The sequence below is a fragment of the Emys orbicularis genome, chromosome 1 (genome assembly GCF_028017835.1).
Source record: "Emys orbicularis isolate rEmyOrb1 chromosome 1, rEmyOrb1.hap1, whole genome shotgun sequence".
NCBI lineage: Eukaryota > Metazoa > Chordata > Testudines > Emydidae > Emys > Emys orbicularis.
The window spans coordinates 45,347,017-45,366,082 of NC_088683.1; the positions used below are offsets into that span (position 1 = coordinate 45,347,017).

Here is a 19,066-nt window from a genome sequence, read left to right on the forward strand (position 1 = left end):
CCAGTGCTATTTGTTAAATTACGAAAGGTCAATTTAATATAAATTCATGTTTCACTATCACTTTGTATGATAAGTATTGATTTCTTAAGGTAATTTTAAAGTTATAACCCTCCACTGTGATGTTAAATTTGTGTTACATTTTAATACAGTTTTAGTATGAAGTTTAATAATTACAGTAATTGGATAAAACCAGAAGAGATACTTTTAATGTCATTTATTTATTTATTTTTTATGCTGCAGTATTTGAAATACCTTTTCAGAAGCTTGGCTATGAAATGTCTCTTGGTTTGGATTGCAATTTTTCTGTCTCACAAACATTGATTTCCTCTCCTCTTTTTAGTGGAGAGAAAAAATTAACACGATTTTCTTTTTAAATTTCCTTGTTTCAACATCATGAAGGCACTCAGCAACCTTGGTGATGGTACTTGTACCTAAATAGAATAGAAGAGCCTGATCCTGATCTTAATGAAGCCAAAGTGAGGATTTTCCCTTGGCTTTGATGGAATCAAAATTGGGTCCAAAGTCAGAACAGCTCTAGAAATAATGCTGGTTAATCAACTGCTGCTGCCTGAACCTGCAGAAGGAGCTTATAGTTTTTGGTTTTTGTTGGTTTCACAATAATAATGATCCAGATCAAATCCTGCATTCTGGGGAAAACTGGAATTGCTGTAGAATCAAGATTTTTATTGGAGGAAAGAAGGTTGAATTTAAGTGGCATCATTCATCTGTCACCATCCATCTCCCTTTCTGTGTTTTTGAGATAGTGGTAGAGGAAGGTCGGTAGCATCAGAAGAGAAAATTTTTCTACTGTATAATTCTCTGTCAAACCTGCAGTGATTTCACCACAAAACATTATGCTGATATTGTTGGTGTTATATATAACACACACATAGCTATATTCTACTGTCCTTTCTTTGGATATTCTATATGGCATGCTTCCCAAGACACAGAGGGGTTTAAGCTTCTTTTTAATGCATACATTTAGAGTATAAATGATATATAGAATATATACTGCATGTTTTGTTTTAATATCAATTTGTTCTAAATCTAATGGCTTATCAGCAAGTATCTGTGTTGTAATTTTATTTTGTTTTTCTGTAGGAACACGAGTGTAAACTCACCCATGAAATAGTGGAATTAATTGACAGAGAGGCTGATCTTATGATGCGAGGCGTGAAAGAATGCAATCTAGAAGGACTCAGAAAAAGAATATGCACATTATTTCTTCAGTATATTAAAACTCCAATCTTTAACCCTGAGGTTGCTAGAGTACTTAAGGTATTTCTCTCTTCTATTATAATCATGATATTTGTCTATGGTAGTGCTCACTATATGCTCAGTGTTTACAGGCAGAGAAGCAAAAATAGTCTTTCTACCAAGGAACTCGTAGTTTTAAGGGTGGGCCATCAGGCACAAGGTAACGGGAGATAGGAAATGGGAAACATCATATGCTTTTTTCTTGTTATTAATATAAGATTGGCCATAGGTAGAACTGCAGGGGTAGGTCTTCAAGAGGAACTAAAATGTGGAAATGGTAGAAGCCTCACAGATGAGCTCAGGAAGGTCAGACCACATGTAGAGAGCAGTATAGAAGATGACATGGAGGTGGGTTTTTTTTTTTTGAGAATCTAACCAATGGGTGCTCTGTGTGGGAGCATTCACAGAGCACAGGAGCTGTAGGGAGTGAAGTAAGGCAAGCTTAGGTAAGTAGGAAGCAGCAGAATTATGTAGAACTTTGAAGGTGATAACAAGATACTTACAATTGATGCAATATCAAATGGGGAACTAGTAGAGAGATTCAAAGAGAGAGCCTTGATCAAAATGGTTAGCAGGAAGATGACTTTCACTGCAGCATTTTGTTTGGACTAGAGGGGGGAAATGAGAGTTTTATGGAGGCCAAAGAAGGAAAAGATTGCAATAGTCAAAGTGGGATATAATGAAAGCCTGACCAAGAGACTTAGTTGTGTGCTTCTATAATAGTATTCTCAAAAACTGTATATTATACAAAATTAAAGATGTTTGATAAGGCTTATGACCACATAAATATATGTACAAATTAACATACTTACCATGCCATTAGAGGCAATACTCATTCAGTGAAAAAATTGATTCATTAACCAACAAGACATAGTCTAAGATCCTTATCTTCCGGGCTCCTTGGTAAATAGGATGTAGTGGAGCAATGCTGCGGAAATACCATAGTTGGATGCACGAATGGGAAGAGTGCCTATACTGGATAGTTCCAACACAACACAGCCACATCCACCCCTCTGTTAAAACTGTATGACCCATGCTTCTCTCATAAAAAGGGGCCACAGCTATGGAGTGGTGAAGAAGCTAGTGAACAATCAATCTAAGCAACCGGCTCCACTTCCCACTTAGACTAAAGTCTGGATTAAAAGCTTCAACTGTTTGACACAGATGCTTTGCTGAACTTGGCTTCTCCTCAGTGGGTCCTGGATGCCCCCAGACTTCATTAGGCTCAGTTTGCCTTGTGTGGGGTATGATGCTTCACTGGGCCTGGCATGCTCACCTTCCCCTGGGTGGGGATCAGGTTACTGCCTATACAATTGCTCCTCCTGTGCTTCTAGGGTGGTATTGCTGCTGCTCCTGCTCTTTACATCTGCTTTCTGCCTTCTTGCAGGCATTCAGGCGGACTTGTTTTACTTAGCAACCAGTACTGACCAACAGCAGCTAGTTGAGTCCCCCATCCCTTGGAGATTTGTTGGGTAGGGGGACCCAGTAAGCTGTGACGGGGTATCAGTAACCAGCATGTAATGGCTATGCAGCAGCAGGGAGTAGAGACAGGGGACCTGGAGACAGTAACTTTGTGGTAGTCAGGGCAGATGGCAGCTCAGTCATAGCCAAGACTTGGGGGGAGGGAGGGGTGAGATCTGTCTCTTCTGAGGAATCAGGTTGTATTTGGTGCCACAGGCCTTCTAATTGGCCTGTGGTACAGACATCATCACAAACAGGATGGCTGCTAAATGGCAGCCAGGCAGTGGAGACAAGCAGAGGAGCACATTCAAAATGTCAACTGGCCAAACATGGGGACTGACTTGCCAAGCTGATGAAAGTAGCCCAATTAGAGATCTGGGCCTGGCCCCTGTCCACACCATATCCCCACTGGTCCTGCAGAGCATGGTGAGAGTGAAGAAGCACATATGACATCTTTATTTTCTTCTTTGAGTGCTTGCTCATGTCGATTCCATTCTATGTGTGCGCGCCCATGTGCACAGTCGTCTGAGATTTTTGCCATAGCAGTATCTGTAGGGTCGGCAGTGGTGCCCTCTGGAGTGCCGCGCTCATGCATCGGAATATTAGGCGCCCCTGGCCCTACACCGTCTCAGTTCCTTCTTACTGCCCATGAGGGTTGGTTGAAGTGCCTTATCTTATCTAGAACATTAGCGGTTCTTAACAGCCCATTGTCTGTCTTCTTTGTATATAGTTCTTAGGTACTTAGTTAGTCATTTAGTTAAGTGTTAGTTGTTAGTTTAGTTGTTAGAGTCCTGACTGGGTCTTTGCCCTGGAGCGGGGCATGCCCCGTTCCCCAGGCTTCAAAGCGTGTTCGTCATGCAACAGGCCGATGCCTGTTAGTGATCCCAACAGCAGCTGTTTGAAGTGCTTGGGGGAATCCCATATAAAGAACAAGTGCAGGATTTGCAAGAACTTTTGTCCCTGAACCCAAAAGGTGTGGGATATCTGCTGGAAGACCCTCCTTATGGAGACTGCACTTCATCCAGCGTTGGAGCCCTCCCGATCGGACTCCGCTCCTAGCACCTCATGTCAGTGCGGAGCGCCCCGCCAGCACTGGGCTCTGCCTGGCACCGTTCCCCCTCGCCAGTGCCCAAAAAGTGGCAAAAGAAAAGAGGCTCCCCAGCACCATCTAAGGAGGGCACAGAGGCTCTTGGCAAAGGACCTAGTTCAGGCTGCGTGCCCACCCCAGAGCTGTAGGGGTACTGCTACAGTTGGACACCCTAGCCCAACCAGGGATCTGCCTCTGACTCCTGGGAGCGACAGGGGACCCCGGCTGCTACTGCACCTTCGACACCCGAAGCTGACCAGGCAGCCAAAGACCTCATGGGGCTGCTGGTACCGCAGACTCTGCTCCAGGAGCTGGATGTGGCTCAGGCCCTGCAGTATAATCCAAGAGCAAGTCAGCAATGGGACCCTCCCCCAAGAGAGCGTTGGAGCGTTGGAGCAAATCGGTCCCTGGATTGTAGGCATACATCCCCGGCCGCACAACCTAGGACCCCGGCCCCACAACCTCTGTCTCTGGCCAGAAGACCCAGGTCTCTGGCACCATGCTCTTCTTCCACAAGGCATGGAATACCGGAAGCGAGGCACTGGTCTCTGTACTCTCGGTACCAGCCAACCTCTTGCCAGAGATTGCCCTGGTGAAGGTCCCTATCGCCTAAACAATCTCCCAGGCATCAGTCCCCACTGGCGCGGGACCGCTCACTGTCGCAGCACCGGTCTCTGCCGCCCCAGTACTGCTCGACAGACAGACGCCGATCTCCACCTTCTAGGCATCGGTCTCTGACAAGAGTCAGCCGGCAGACACAGGCTTCCACAGACCCATCTTGGTCACCGGAAGGGGAATGGTCCAAGTTGAAGCTGGAGTTCAGCCCCTCGCCAAGAAGGCATGGATCCCCATCGACCCTGGAAACTGGCACGACATCCACAGCAGCAGCGGGGCAACAGGGCCAATGGTTTGCTCAATGGCCTTGTTGGAACCCTTGGGTAATGCCGATGATGCCAGTTCCATATTCCCACCACTCCTCCCAGGCAGCCTCTGACAAACCATCCCCGGCACCACTGACTCTGGGTTCAGAGCACAGTGCGCAGCCTGAAATGAGGGCAACGCAGCAGGATGCCTAGACAGCCATCCCCAGAAGGGGAAGAAGAATCCGCCCCTCCCCCTGCGATGCCCTCATCTTCCTCACTGGACAAAGCGGTGGCGGTCTTTCCCAGACTGATAATCCCCCTGACGATTTTCAAGAGCACCCGGCTCTTCTTAAAAGGGTGGCTGCCAATCTAAACCTGAAAATTGAGGAGTTGGAGGAGCCCCTTCAACATCATATCTTCCACCACCCTGGCCTGCATTGCGCTGCCAGTCCACCCAGGGGTCCTCAAGCTTGCTAAGGCATTGTGTCAGACCCCCTCTTCCATTCCGCCCACTTCCAAAAAGGTGGAAAAAATGTATTATTGTCCCCGCAAAGGGGTCTGAATACCTCTATACAAACCCACCAGCTGGGTCACTGGTTGTGTCTGCATTTAATGAGAGGGACATGCAGGGTCAGATGAGCGGCACGCCAAAGAAAAAAGATGCCAAGAGACTGGATCTTTTTGATAGAAAGATTTATTCGATGGCCAGCCTGCAATTTCGGGTATCTAACCATCAGGCCCTGTTGGGCAGGTACAATTTTAATCTGTGAGACTCCCTTGGCAAGTTCAAGGAGGCCCTCCCACAGGACCATGCCCAGGAATTTGCCATGATAGTGGAGCAGGGCAAAGCAGTGGCAAGTGGCCTCCAAGATGGCCTGGGATGCTATGGACTCAGTGGCCAGGGCTGTGGCCTCTGCAGTGGTGATGAGGTGCAACTCTTGGCTGCACTCCTGGGGTTTATCCCAGAAGATGCAGTCTGCTATTCAGGACCTCCCATTTGAGGGATCGGGGCTCTTCTTTGAGCTCACGGATGCAAGGCTGAGCAGCCTTAAAGACTCCTGTGCCACCCTACGCTCTCTGGGTCTCCAAACTCCACAGCAGGCTAGAAAGCAGTTCCAGCCTTCTCCGCCTCCACCTTCTCCTCCTCTTCCTTCTCCTAGGTCCTGGGGGCCTTCCTGACACGGCATCTATAGGAAAAAGGACAGAGACAAGGGGTTTGTGATGACACCCTTCGTCCTCCCATTCGCCTGCTCAACTGGGCCCTTCGAGACACCAGAGGGACCAGAGACAGGCATTTTGAGGGTGTGCTCAAGAACAGCATCCGAGTCAGATTCCAGGATCCACCCTCCTATTTTTTCCTCAACCACCTTCGCCCCTTCTGGTCATCAAGGTCACGAGTAACCTTGGACCGTTGGGTGCTCGACATAATATCTTCAGGCTACATCCTACAGTTCTCGGCCGTCCCTCCCTCCCACCCCCCTTCTCCGTCCCTCTTCAGGGACCCTTCTCATGAGCAACTCCTTGCCCAAGAGGTAGAGAACCTCCTATGTCTGGGGGCAGTAGAAGAGGTCCCTTGGGAAATGAGGGGGGAAGGGTTCTACTCCTGGTATTTCCTAGTCCCGAAAGCAAAAGGGGGCCTGCAACTTATCCTAGACCAGCGACGCCTCAACAAGCATCTCAAAAAGTTGAAGTTCCGCATGGTCTCTCTGGCCTCCATTATTCCCCCCCTGGATCCAGGAGACTGGTACGCCACCCTCGACTTGAAGGATGCATATTTCCATATCTCCATTTTTCAATTACACAGGCTGTTCCTCCATTTTGCACTGGGCAGTGGCATTTCCAATTCATGGCACTGCCCTTTGGTCTCTCATCAGCCCCGAGACTGTTTACAAAGTGCATGGCGCCAATGGCCACTTACTTGAGATGTTGGGGTGTCCAGATTTATCCGTACTTCGACAAATGGCTCATCAAGGGCCGTTCCTGGGTTCAGGTGCGATGTCATCTCAATGTAGTTCGCTCCACCTGTCATAATCTAGGTCTGTTAATAAATGAGGAAAAATCAACTTTAATTCCGGTGCAGCACAATAGAGTTCATTGGGACAGTCCTCGACTCCACTTGGGCCAGAGCCTTCCTCCCCAAGGCCTGATTCCAAGCCATGACAGACCTAATCTCTTATTTGCAAGCCCACCCTCTCGCCACCAGGTAGTTGGGCCACATGGCAGCTGGCATGCTTGGCTTCATCTCAGGCCTCTACAGGCCTGGCTGGCATTGGTCTACATCCCCAACAGACACAACATAGACTGCGTACTCAGGGTACTGGACCTGCATCCTGTCGTCCCTAACGTGGTGGTTGAATCCTGTGTCAGTGTTGGAGGGAGTCCCCTTTGCGGCCCCATCTCTGTTGGTGACCTTGGTCTCTGATGCCTCGGACCTGGGGTGAGGCCCATCTGGGTGATCTCAAGAACGCAAGGACGTTGGTCGAGTCACAATTACCCCCTCCACATACACGTCAGAGAGCTCAGAGCAGTTTGCTTGGCCTGCCAGGCTTTCCTGCCTCATCTGAGGGGCAGGGTGGTTCAGATCCTGACAGATGTCACTGCCTCAATGTTCTAGATCAACAAGCAAGGCGGAGCCCACTTGTCAGCCCTTTGCCAAGAAGCTCTCTAGCTATTGGACTTCTGTGTTCAGAATGTCATTCATCTTGTAGCTGCGCTTCTCCCCGGGGCCAGGAACGTGCTAGCAGATCGCCTCAGCAGGACCTTCTCATCTCCCCACAAACGGTCTCTATGACGGGTTCCCCCCAGGGTGCGACCTGGAACTGGAGACCACTGAACCCACCGACCCACTAGCCTGGGCTCCCACTCCCCCTGTAATGCTGTGACAAGCTACAGACACGCTCCCGGTCTCACACTTTCACCAGCACATAGGTAGGGACACACCCAGCTGTAGTAACATGCAGACAGGCTTTCTGGCCAGCCTCTGCATGGGAAGGCTATGCAGCTAGGGCACTTACCAGCTTCTTAGGTGCACACCCCCTCCGGAGGGTAAGCCCAAAATTATACCGTCTTGCACTGCACAGAGGACTGTACACCGTAAGCTCATCAAGTTTGCCCTCTCCCTCAATGTGGAGAGAGAGAGGTCACAGCTTTCTGCCCCAAGATTTCCACACACTGGTTTTAGACAAAACAAAAACAAGTTTATTAACTACAAAAGATACATTTTAAGTGATTATAAATCATAGCAAACAGACAAAAGCAGATCACATTTTTGTTTATTTGCTAGGTAATCTAAGCTTAATATACTAAAGAGATTAGATATGAGTAGCAAATTCTCACCCTAATTGCTGATTTAGGCAGTTTGCAAAGATTCTTGAGGGGCCAGCTGCACTTGCTTGCAGCTTAAAAACCCCAGGTATTCCTTTCACAGGCTAGAAATTCCTCTAGGCTGGGTCCAACCCTTCTCCACTAGTCCAGTCGTTGTACCCCAGGTGTTTCCAAGAATCTCTTTGGATGGGGAGTCAGTGAAGAATCACAATGATGTCACTCCCCTGCCTTAAATAGCTTTTGCATATGGCAGGAACCCTTTGTCTCCAAGCTTGGTTCCCATGTCCGGTCAGTGGAAAAACAGTGGTATTTCAAGATGGAATCCAGTACCTGGTGACTTGGTCACATGTCCCTGTAGGGTCACAGCAGCCATGACTCAGAGGCTGTTTGTAGCAGCCTCAGGAAGGCTCCCCAGGAAGGCTTCCCGGTGGGAGATTAGCTTCTTCTAAAACCTATTGTTCTTCCTAATGGCCCTTCCCAGCCAGCCATCTAGACTGATTGCATTCTGCCTAGTGGGCGTTCCCCAGGTGTAAACACATTTGTAGTAGATGCATAGACGATATTCCTAACTTCAGATACCAAAATGATACATGCATACAAATAGGATAATCATATTCAGTAAATCATAACCTTTTCAATGATATCTCACATGACCTATCTTGCATAAAGTACATTATAGTTATGCCATAACCATATCACAGTAATATCTCTCTGAAGAATATGGGGCGTAGTGTCACAGTCTCTCTATCCGGAGGTGGTCAGCATCATCTTCCAGAGGTGGGAGACTCCCCAGGTGGACTTGCTTATGTCCAGGCAGAACAGAAAGTGCCAAGTGTTCTGTTGGGGGATCAACAGAGGTTCCCTGTCAGATGCCTTTCTGCTCCTGTGGTTGGGGGCCCTCATGTATGCCTTCCCTCCAGTACCATTAATCCAGAGAGTCCTCATGAAAATCAAGTGGGACAGGACAAAGGTTATCCTTATAGTGCCAGCGTAGCCATGCCAGCACTGGTTCTGCACGCTGCTGGACATCTCAGTGGCTGCCCTGTTACAGCTGTCACTTCGGCCAGACCTGCTGTCCCAAAACCATGGCAGTCTTCTGCACCCAAACCTGGCAGTGTTACACCCGGCGGCTTGGCTGCTGCATGGTTGAATGCGGAGGAACAGGAATGTTTGGCCCATGTCCAAGAAGTCCTGTTGGGCAGCAGAAAGCTCTCCACCAAGGTGACCTACATGGCCAAATGGAAGTGGTTTACGTGCTGGACCTCAGACCAAGGTATTCGGCCCAAGCAGGCCTTGCTGCAGTTGATCCTGGACTACTTTCTGCATCTCAAGCTCCAGGGTCTGTTTCTTTCATCTGTTAAGGTCCACTTGGCTGCCATTTCGGCCTTCCATCCTCCACTCCAGGGCACGTCAGTTTTCACTCAGGACATAACAGTCAGGTTTCTCAAGGGCCTGGAGTGACTTTACTTCCAAGTCCAGGACCCTGTCCCTTCTTGGGACCTGAATCTTGTGGGGTCACAGCTCATGGGTCCCCCTTTCAAGCCTCTAGCTTCCTTCTCCCCCTCTCCTGGAAGGTTTCATTCCTGGTTGCAATAACATCTGCCCACAGAGTCTCTGAGATTACTCTTACCCCGGAGCCGCCCTATACGGTATTCTACAAGGACAAGGTTCAGCTGTGTCTGCACCCGACTTTTCTGCCCAAGGTGGTTTCACAGTTTCAGATGGGCCAGGACATATATTTATCTTTCTTCTTTCCAAAACCTCATAAGTCGTAGGAGGAGCACAGATTGTGCTCTCTGGACATCAGGAGGGTGCTAGCGTTCTACATCGAAAGGACCAAGTCGTTTCGTAAGTCAAGGCAGGTGCCAATCCAGGATATCTGCAGGGCTGCTACCTAGTCTTCCATCCACATGTTTACATCTCATTACGCATTTACCCAGCAGGCCCGAGATGATGCTGGCTTCAGTATAACAATGTTGCAAGCCAAATGATCATGAACTCCAAGCCCACCTCTGTGGATACTGCTTGTGAGTCATCTAGAATGGAATCGACATGAGCAAGCACATGAAGAAACAAAAATGGTTACCTACCTTTCATAACTGTTGTTCTTCAAGATGTGTTGCTCATGTCCATTCCATTACCTGCCCTCCTACCCCTCTGTCGGAGTTGACGCCAAGAAGAAACTTAGAGGGTGTAGGGCTGGCAGTGCCTAATATACCGATGCATGAGCACAGCACTCCAGAGGATGCCACTGCTGACCCTATGGATACTGCCAAGGCAAAAATCTCCAACGATTGTGCACATGGGCGCGCACACACCTAGAATGGAATGGACATGAGCAACACATCTCAAAGAACAATAGTTACAAGAGATAGGTAACTGTTTTTTCTTCCCCTCTGCATGTTTTTATAAAAAGGGAAACATTTAGCCCTTATGATTTAATCCTCACATGCCAAAATACTAAGGGGCCCATAATCTTAGATTTTATCTTTTGATTCATGTGACACATTGCATTTGATAGATTACATGGTGATTTACAGCAGTCCTATTTTGCTGTTTTTCCCCATTCAGTTGTATTTCTACAGTTGCTTAGTATCTGGTTGTATACAATTAGTAGTAATTGCTTTGGACCAGGGGAGGGCAAAATACGGCCCACAGGCTGGATCAGGCCTGTCAGGGCTTTCAATCCGGCCTGCGGGATTACCAGCCCCATGGCGCAGCGGGGTTAAAGCAGGCTCCCTGCCTGCCCTGGCCCCACTCCCAGAACGGCCGGCACCACATCCCTGCGGCCCCGGGAGAGGGAGGGGAAGGGGGGCAGAGGGCTCCGTGCGCTGCCCTCGCCTGCAGGCACCGACCCCCGCAGCTCCCATTGGCTGGGAACGGGAAACCGCGGCCAATGGGAGCTTTGGGGGTGGTACCCGCAGGTGAGGGCAGCGCGCAGCAGAGCCGCCTGCCCCGCCCCACCCCATCCCCAGGAGCCACTGCCATACATGCTAGCCACTTCTGGGAGTGGCGCAGGGCCACGGCAGGCAGGGAGCCTTAACCCTGCTGCGTGCCATTGCCACCCCAGAGCCACTCAAGGTAAGCAGCTTCGGGCCGGAGCCCGCACCCCGCACCCCAACCCCCTGCCCTGAGCCCCATAACCCCCTGCCTTGAGCCCCCTGACGCACCCCTCCTGCACCCCAACCCCCTGCCCTGAGCTCCCTGCCACACCCCGCACCCTCCTGCACCCCAACCCCCTGCCCTGAGCCCCCTCCTGCACCCGGCACTCCCTCCCAAACCCCTGCGCAAACCCTATATTCATGGCCCTGCATACAATTTCTCCATCCAGATGTGGCCCTCAGGCCAAAAAGTTTTCCCATCTCTGCTTTGGACCATAATAGCTGAGGTCTTAATCTAGTCCTACAAAATCAGTTGTTTTGTTCTTTAAATATTTTTAATAAATATAATAAGAGCAAAAGATGTTTTAAAATAGCTAAACTGATTTTTTAAAATTTCAGATAAGTATTGCTGGCTTTTGAAACTTAAAGGCATGTTTAATATTAAGTGTTGCACACTTAGTCGCTTGTGTGGGCCGAGCTTATTGCAAACTCCAAAGGCTCCTTGCATTCCTCCATTCCACCCAACAAGCTCCTTTATGCCACTCTCCCATCTCCATCTATTTCAGGGACTCCCTGCAACTTCACCTTCTCATGCCTGGGGCTCGATGTGCTCTTCATTCTGTCCTCTGCCACATGCCAGGATTCCCCAGTCTCTACCCCATCAAGGGTTCTGTGTCTTCCCTTTCCCTCCTCTCTTCTATACCAGGGTTCCCCTTTCTCTCTCCCCCCCGGCACCATGCCAGTGGCCATGTGTACACATGCATTGTCCAGTGCCCCCGATTGTTCTCTTCCTCTTACTAATCTTTTTGTCTATGAGATAAGTCATTCAAGGTGTCAACACTTTAAAATATTGAGAGGATAGGCAGAAATGAGATCGAGGTGTTGGAAGGTGTTAATCGGTGGCATCAATCAGTTTTTTGATCTATAGACAATGAAGCCGTGACTGGGATAATCAGGTGGCAGGTCTCCATGTGTCCCCTGTTTTTCCCATTTAGGTTTTCTGATTCTCCACCAAATCAATAGGATATTGGCCAGTGATGTCTAGAACGTTCCCTGAGACTTGGGAATTGATTGAATGCGGCATTCAAAAATTATTGCACTATGTACAGACAGAGAAATGCTATCAAGTTGCATGTAAAACCTTAGCAAAATTAGCCAATAGGTGTATTGTGTACTGTAAGGCATTATATGTTCTTGGTAACGTTAAAACCTCACTCATTTAATAGGAAGACATTCAGTTTATATATATATATATATATATATAAAAAGCATCTTATATATATATATATATTAAAGCATCTTTCTTATCATCCTTCTGCAGGTTCCACCAGATCCATTAAAGCTTTATAAAAACATTTACTTCTGTCGTGGTTGCAAAAGTTACTTGCCCTCTACTGAATTCTCTGTGCCTGCTAATTCACGCACTGTCGGCAGGTGTCGCCGTTGTTGCAAGCTCGATAATGAGGCCCGGCGTCGAGAAGCCTTTTTGAAATACAAGCTTATGCTAAAAAATCTCAGAAAATCTGAAGCTGATTACCAGGATGATGCTAAAATCGCTTATGTAGTTCAGGTACTGTGTGAAAGAATAGTGTTGATAGTAAATATTAATGTTTGTGTTGAGCACCATTTTTTCCTGTTTCTGTGTATATATCACTGATACTAAAAGCAACTGGTCTAAGTTGTTACATAGGGTGGTAGTTCTAATTTTAGACAGTGATAACCAAAAACTACATACATTTCTCCCTACAATATGGAACAAATGGTTCTTTCTTGAACCAAAGAAACACTCTTACTATCTTAAAGTATGGTTAGACTTTCAAAAGTGATTGTAAAATAATAAAAACAGGAAAGAGGAAGGAGGGTCTAAGAACAGGACCAGGAGTCAGGCGATCTGAATTTATTCTTAGCTCTGCAACAGACTGCCTCTGTGATGCCAAGAAAGTCACTTAACCTTATTATACCACTGTATCATATATAAAATAACGATAATTTGTAATGGTGTTCTGAGTATTAATATTTGTTAAGCACTTTGAGATCCTCGGATGGAAGCTGTTATAGAAATACAAAGTATTATTTATTTTATTAAGATTACTAAAGTCTTCTATTGAGTTCTTGGGTAAGGAAAAAGCAGAGAAGTCCAGTTTTGAGCCTTCAATCTTACAGTTAGTAGAAGATTTGTATCTAGAGGTTTCTGGATTTTTTAATTTTATTTTGCAAGTATTTGTTAGAATTAAGATTTACTAAAGTTAGTTTCACTTTTCTAAACTATGTAGTATCTTCTATAATCCTTGGCAATTATGTGATTAATCAATGAACATGTTAACATTTGGAACAACCTCCTCATTCACACACACTTAACCTTTTTTTAAAAAAAAATCTTAGTTGTCAGTATTTAAATTATTAGGTACTCTCAAAGCACAGTTTATCTAAAGTAATCCAAAAGCCCAAGATTAGCAGAATTTTCTCAGGGGTTTGGCACTAAGAAACTACAGTATCAACAATAGAAGCACACTTTCTGACTATTTTCAGTGTGTAAAACATATTTCATATCTTATTGTAGTTCTTTACCAAAAAAGCTATAATAGAAGAGGATTAGGCTTCTACTATTATCCATGCCTATGTTAAGAAATATTATACAAGTAAATAGATTATACAGATTCTGTTTGTTCTTATTAAGTACTTTTCCTGTTTAAGAATACTAAAAAGAGATTGTTTTTATTCTTTGTATTGGCACTAAATTACTGCCTGCCTTAAAATTTGGCTGTTCTCCAAGCCCTATGACAAATTCTCACTCTTGGATCTCTGCTTCATGCATGTGACTGGTGGAATTTCCCCAGCTGAAGTCTTGGGCTGACAAGCAATAACAGGCAGGTACATGCCTACCTCTGCCTGGAACACTGGTGGCCACTAAATGCCCCCACTCATTACTTCTTTTTTAATGACTGACAGCAAGGAGCTCACCTCAGCTAGTGATGGCAGCCCAGCCTTGAGAACTTCACAGTAGCATCTGTGGATATGGAGTCTGTGCTTCCTCTAGTACTATTTATGCAGCTGCCACCCAGGTTTGTTTAGTATTCTGAACATGCATCAAGGAGATGGTGAGGGTAACAATGAGTCTTATTACCTGAACAAATATAATTAGCCAGAGGAATCTCCAGAAGCACTCCAAATTTCCAAAGGGGACTGAGGAGGAGGAAAGAACACCAGCTTCTCTCCCTCTAATGCCAGGATGGATGAGAGCATCCTATTTATTTTAGAAACTAAAAAGCACTACATTTATCTTTCGTTGCCAGCTTGATAAGAAACTTCAACCCTTCCTACTGGACAAGGACCTGGGCAAGGTGATCGATGCATTTGTCACCTTGAGACCGGATTTCTATACATTGTTGTTTCTGAAGCTTAATTCTAAACCAGTGGAAAGAGTTCTAGCTGGTACAAAATGTGGCTGACCATTTCTTCCATGGTTTCAGCCACCATGAACACCTCAAAGTTCCTCCAATGTGAAAAATCATTCTGGTTAAGTTTCAGTCAACTTCCACTGCCAGTTTAAGGCCTTGATCTTAATCTTCAAAGCAATTAATAGGTTAGGTCCTAACTACATTCAAGATTGAATTTCCATCTGTGAGCCACCAAGGCAGTTGCACTTCTTTGGGACAATTAAAATCACAAAGCATTTCAGAGTAGAGGTCAAAGCAATCTGTCGAGGGGACTCAGCTGTGGAATGGACTTCTAGAGAAGATATAGATTAATTCATAGTCTGACCACCTTTAGGAAATACAGCAAAACCATCCTGTCAGATCAAACTTTTCCACCATAACCAGAATGATTTTTCTTCAACATCAAATACCCCTCTTTTGAAGGACAGAACTTATCTGTAGCAGAATTTTTTTAATCTGATAAGGTAGAAGAGCCAAGCACTATTGCCAATCTAAATTACTTGCAAGGACCTCATATAAATATGGTGAGAGATGGCACTAAGATGACAGCAAGTTCAGGCAGCATTTTTGGTGTGCAATGTGGCATCAAAAGAAGCTACTGCTTGGAATGGATGCTTGCTGATATGTCTTGTTGCTAGTGTCTGACTTTCAACAGAAAGTACAGTAATAACTCAAGGACTTGCTATGAAATGGAGGAAACATATTTTGAAAGTGAAGGTGGAGATGAGACCAACCTTAGGAAGGCTAAAGAAAATGGGGTCTGTGGGACCAGCTTTAATGAGGCTCAGTAGTGTGGGAAGTAGGGTACACAGCCTTAGCACAACAGAGGCAAAAAGGTTCTAAGCCCAACACATTCAAAGAACCCTTTTGTTTTTCCCCCAAGTCAAAGGTCTCAGTGGGAGCAGGACCAGGTTCTGGATTTGGAAGCAAGATGCATGAGAGTATAGGATGTGACATTTTGCAAGAGTATTGACTTGGAATGATTCCAATCACCCCCCTGTGAGGAATCTGATTTGTTAACATGTAAATGCCATTATTTAATTAAAGTCAAGAGATTTCTTTTTGGGAGAAGGGGAAAAGGACCTACTTCATGCTTGGTATGGAAGAAGCCTTATCTCAAAGTCCGTTGGCCTAGTAAAGAATCCTTTTGACTAAATCCTTCCTTCATTTTTCCATTACTCCAATGCAGAGAAAACTTGGTGATGGAGTATTATAGAAAAGCTTGCCAAAGTTCAACATTAACTATGGCCCCAAACCACTTTTTGCTTCACAGACTATTTAAAAAGAATTAGTAGTGATTTCAGATGACTAGTAATAAATGAAACAAAGTGAAATAAGTATAGGTGAATCATGACTTTACAGGGGGAAATATCAGATGTAAGGCCTGTATATAAAGAACTTACAGTACAAACCAGCCAAACACTAACTATTTTTAAATCCTGCAGCACCACCGCAGGATGTCACAATCCCATGGAGAGAATGAGTAACAATATCACTACACAATAATTAACTCTTTGTAGGACAGAAGCAGAGGGGTGGGAAGGGTGAAGTGCAAAACCTGTCATGCTTATCCAGGGGATGAGCCTCTTGATATTGTGCATCCTGAGTTACTTGGGTCTGCCCCCTCCCAATCCTCCAGCCCAGATTATTCTGGTTGCATGCTGAATTTGACTTCAGTAACATAGAACGGCACCATAACTTACTTATTAAATTTAAACTAATTATGAACTCTAAAATACAAATATAAAGGAAGCTGATAAAGGACAAGAATCAGTTATATTTATTAATAAGCAAGGACCAAACAAGTAGGGATCAGCATACACAGGAGCAGGGACAATGTAGATTAAATATAAGAAACTTTAAAATTATAAGCAATTAAGCAACCTGTCAATAGAAGATATAGAATTGCCATCAGCAGAAATAATCCAGAATAAATTAAAATCTGATTTTTAGGGATGATCTAAGACAAATTAAATCAATCCTGCCACCCCATAGTGTAGTAGGGTGGGCTAGATGACTCAAATGTTCACCCTCCTCTACCCAAAATTATTCTGTGGCATGTACACAAAATAATTCTAATTCAAAGCATTTCCTAAGTGGTGGATAGGTAAGGTGACTTGCTGGTAGAATTAAGCATGCTTTATTCTTCTCAACTTGCTTTCAATTACAGCAAAAAGATCTACAGTACATGGTGGAGAACATTTGGGGTTGTCAGTCAGCTCTTAGTGCCTGGGATGATCTCCATGATTTGGTTATGGTCAGATGGGATAAGCACTGTGAATGGTCTCCATGGAACACAGTCCTCCTCACTAAAGATGAGGCAAAAGCACATCTCAAGCTGCATAACCTTCAAGAGGTAAAATGGAACTAATGCAATTTTTCTTCGTATATTTTGCATTTTATTAGAACCTTGTAACTAAAATTTTGCACTTAGATCCTCTGCATCTCAGTTGGCCCATTATAACAGCTTCATAAAAATAGTTCTGTATATATAACAGTGAAATCCTTGCTGATCTTAAACACAAAAAAGAAGCTTACAAGAAGTGGAAGATTGGACAAATGACCAGGGAGGAGTATAAAAATATCGCTCAGGCATGCAAGAGTGAAATCAGGAAGGCCAAATCGCACTTGGAGTTGCAGCTAGCAAGAGATGTTAAGAGTAACAAGAAGGGTTTCTTCAGGTATGTTAGCAACAAGAAGAAAGTCAAGGAAAGTGTGGGCCCCTTACTGAATGAGGGAGGCAACCTAGTGACAGAGGATGTGGAAAAAGCTAATGTACTCAATGCTTTTTTTGCCTCTGTCTTCACAAACAAGGTCAGCTCCCAGACTGCTGGACTGGGCAGCACAGTATGGGGAGGAGGTGACCAGCCCTCCGTGGAGAAAGAAGTGGTTCGGGACTATTTAGAAAAACTGGATGAGCACAAATCCATGGGGCTGGATGCGCTGCATCCGAGGGTGCTAAAGGAGTTGGCGGATGTGATTGCGGAGCCATTGGCCATCATCTTTGAAAACTCATGGCGATCAGGGGAGGTCCCAGATGACTGGAAAAAGGCTAATGTAGTGCCCATCTTTAAAAAAGGGAAGAAGGAGGATCCAGGGAACTACAGGCCAGTCAGCCTCACCTCAGTCCCTGGAAAAATCATGGAGCAGGTCCTCAAGGAATCAATTATGAAACACTTAGAGGAGAGGAAAGTGATCAGGAACAGTCAGCATGGATTCACCAAGGGGAAGTCGTGCCTGACTAACCTAATTGCCTTCTATGATGAGATAACTGGCTCTGTGGATGAGGGGAAAGCAGTGGATGTGTTATTCCTTGACTTTAGCAAAGTTTTTGATACGGTCTCCCACAGTATTCTTGCCGCCAAGTTAAAGAAGTATGGGCTGGATGAATGGACTGTAAGGTGGATAGAAAGCTGGCTAGATCATCGGGCTCAACGGGTAGTGATCAATGGCTCCATGTCTAGTTGGCAGCCGGTTTCAAGCGGAGTGCCCCAAGGGTCGGTCCTGGGGCCGGTTTTGTTTAATATCTTTATTAATGATCTGGAGGATGGTGTGGACTGCACTCTCAGCAAGTTTGCAGATGACACTAAACTGGGAGGCGTGGTAGATACACTGGAGGGTAGGGATCGGATACAGAGGGACCTAGACAAATTAGAGGATTGGGCCAAAAAAAAACTGATGAGGTTCAACAAGGACAAATGCAGAGTCCTGCACTTAGGACGGAAGAATCCTATGCACTGCTACAGACTAGGGACCGAATGGCTAGGTAGCAGTTCTGCAGAAAAGGACCTAGGGGTCACAGTGGACGAGAAGCTGGATATGAGTCAACAGTGTGCTCTTGTTGCCAAGAAGGCTAATGGCATTTTGGGCTGTATAAGTAGGGGCATTGCCAACAGATCGAGGAACGTGATCGTTCCCCTTTATTCGACATTGGTGAGGCCTCATCTGGAGTACTGTGTCCAGTTTTGGGCCCCACACTATAAGAAGGATGTGGAAAAATTGGAAAAAGTCCAGTGGAGGGCAACAAAAATGATTAGGGGGCTGGAGCACATGACTTATGGGGAGAGGCTGAGGGAATTGGGATTGTTTAGTCTCCAGAAGAGAAGAATGAGGGGGGATTTGATAGCTGCTTTCAACTACCTGAAGGGGGGTTCCAAAGAGGATGGAGCTCTGCTGTTCTCAGTGGTGGCAGTTGACAGAACAAGGAGCAATGGTCTCAAGTTGCAGTGGGGGAGGTCTAGGTTGGATATTAGGAAACACTGTTTCACTAGGAGGGTGGTGAAGCACTGGAATGCATTACCTAGGGAGGTGGTGGAATCTCCTTCTTTGGAGGTTTTTAAGGCCTGGCTTGACAAAGCCCTGGCTGGGATGATTTAGTTGGGAATTGGTCCTGCTTTGAGCAGGGGGTTGGACTAGATGACCTCCTGAGGTCCCTTCCAACCCTGATATTCTATGATTCTATGATTCTATGATAATGACTACCCCTTTGTTGATATCTTAGTAAGCTTGTCCACATCTGCTTTTTCAAAAGGATGA

The 19,066-nt window shown here is 45.8% G+C and overlaps 1 protein-coding gene across 1 annotated transcript in view; it reads left to right on the plus strand.

The window, feature by feature from the left end:
- The window catches only part of IQUB (IQ motif and ubiquitin domain containing), a 51,027-nt gene that overhangs the window by 30,130 nt on the left and 1,831 nt on the right, over window positions 1-19,066 (plus strand). The window contains exons 9-11 of the mRNA XM_065423349.1: window positions 1,102-1,278; window positions 12,415-12,663; window positions 16,701-16,886. Of these exons, the coding sequence (XP_065279421.1) occupies window positions 1,102-1,278; window positions 12,415-12,663; window positions 16,701-16,886 (612 nt within the window). The remainder of the gene's footprint in view (window positions 1-1,101; window positions 1,279-12,414; window positions 12,664-16,700; window positions 16,887-19,066) is intronic.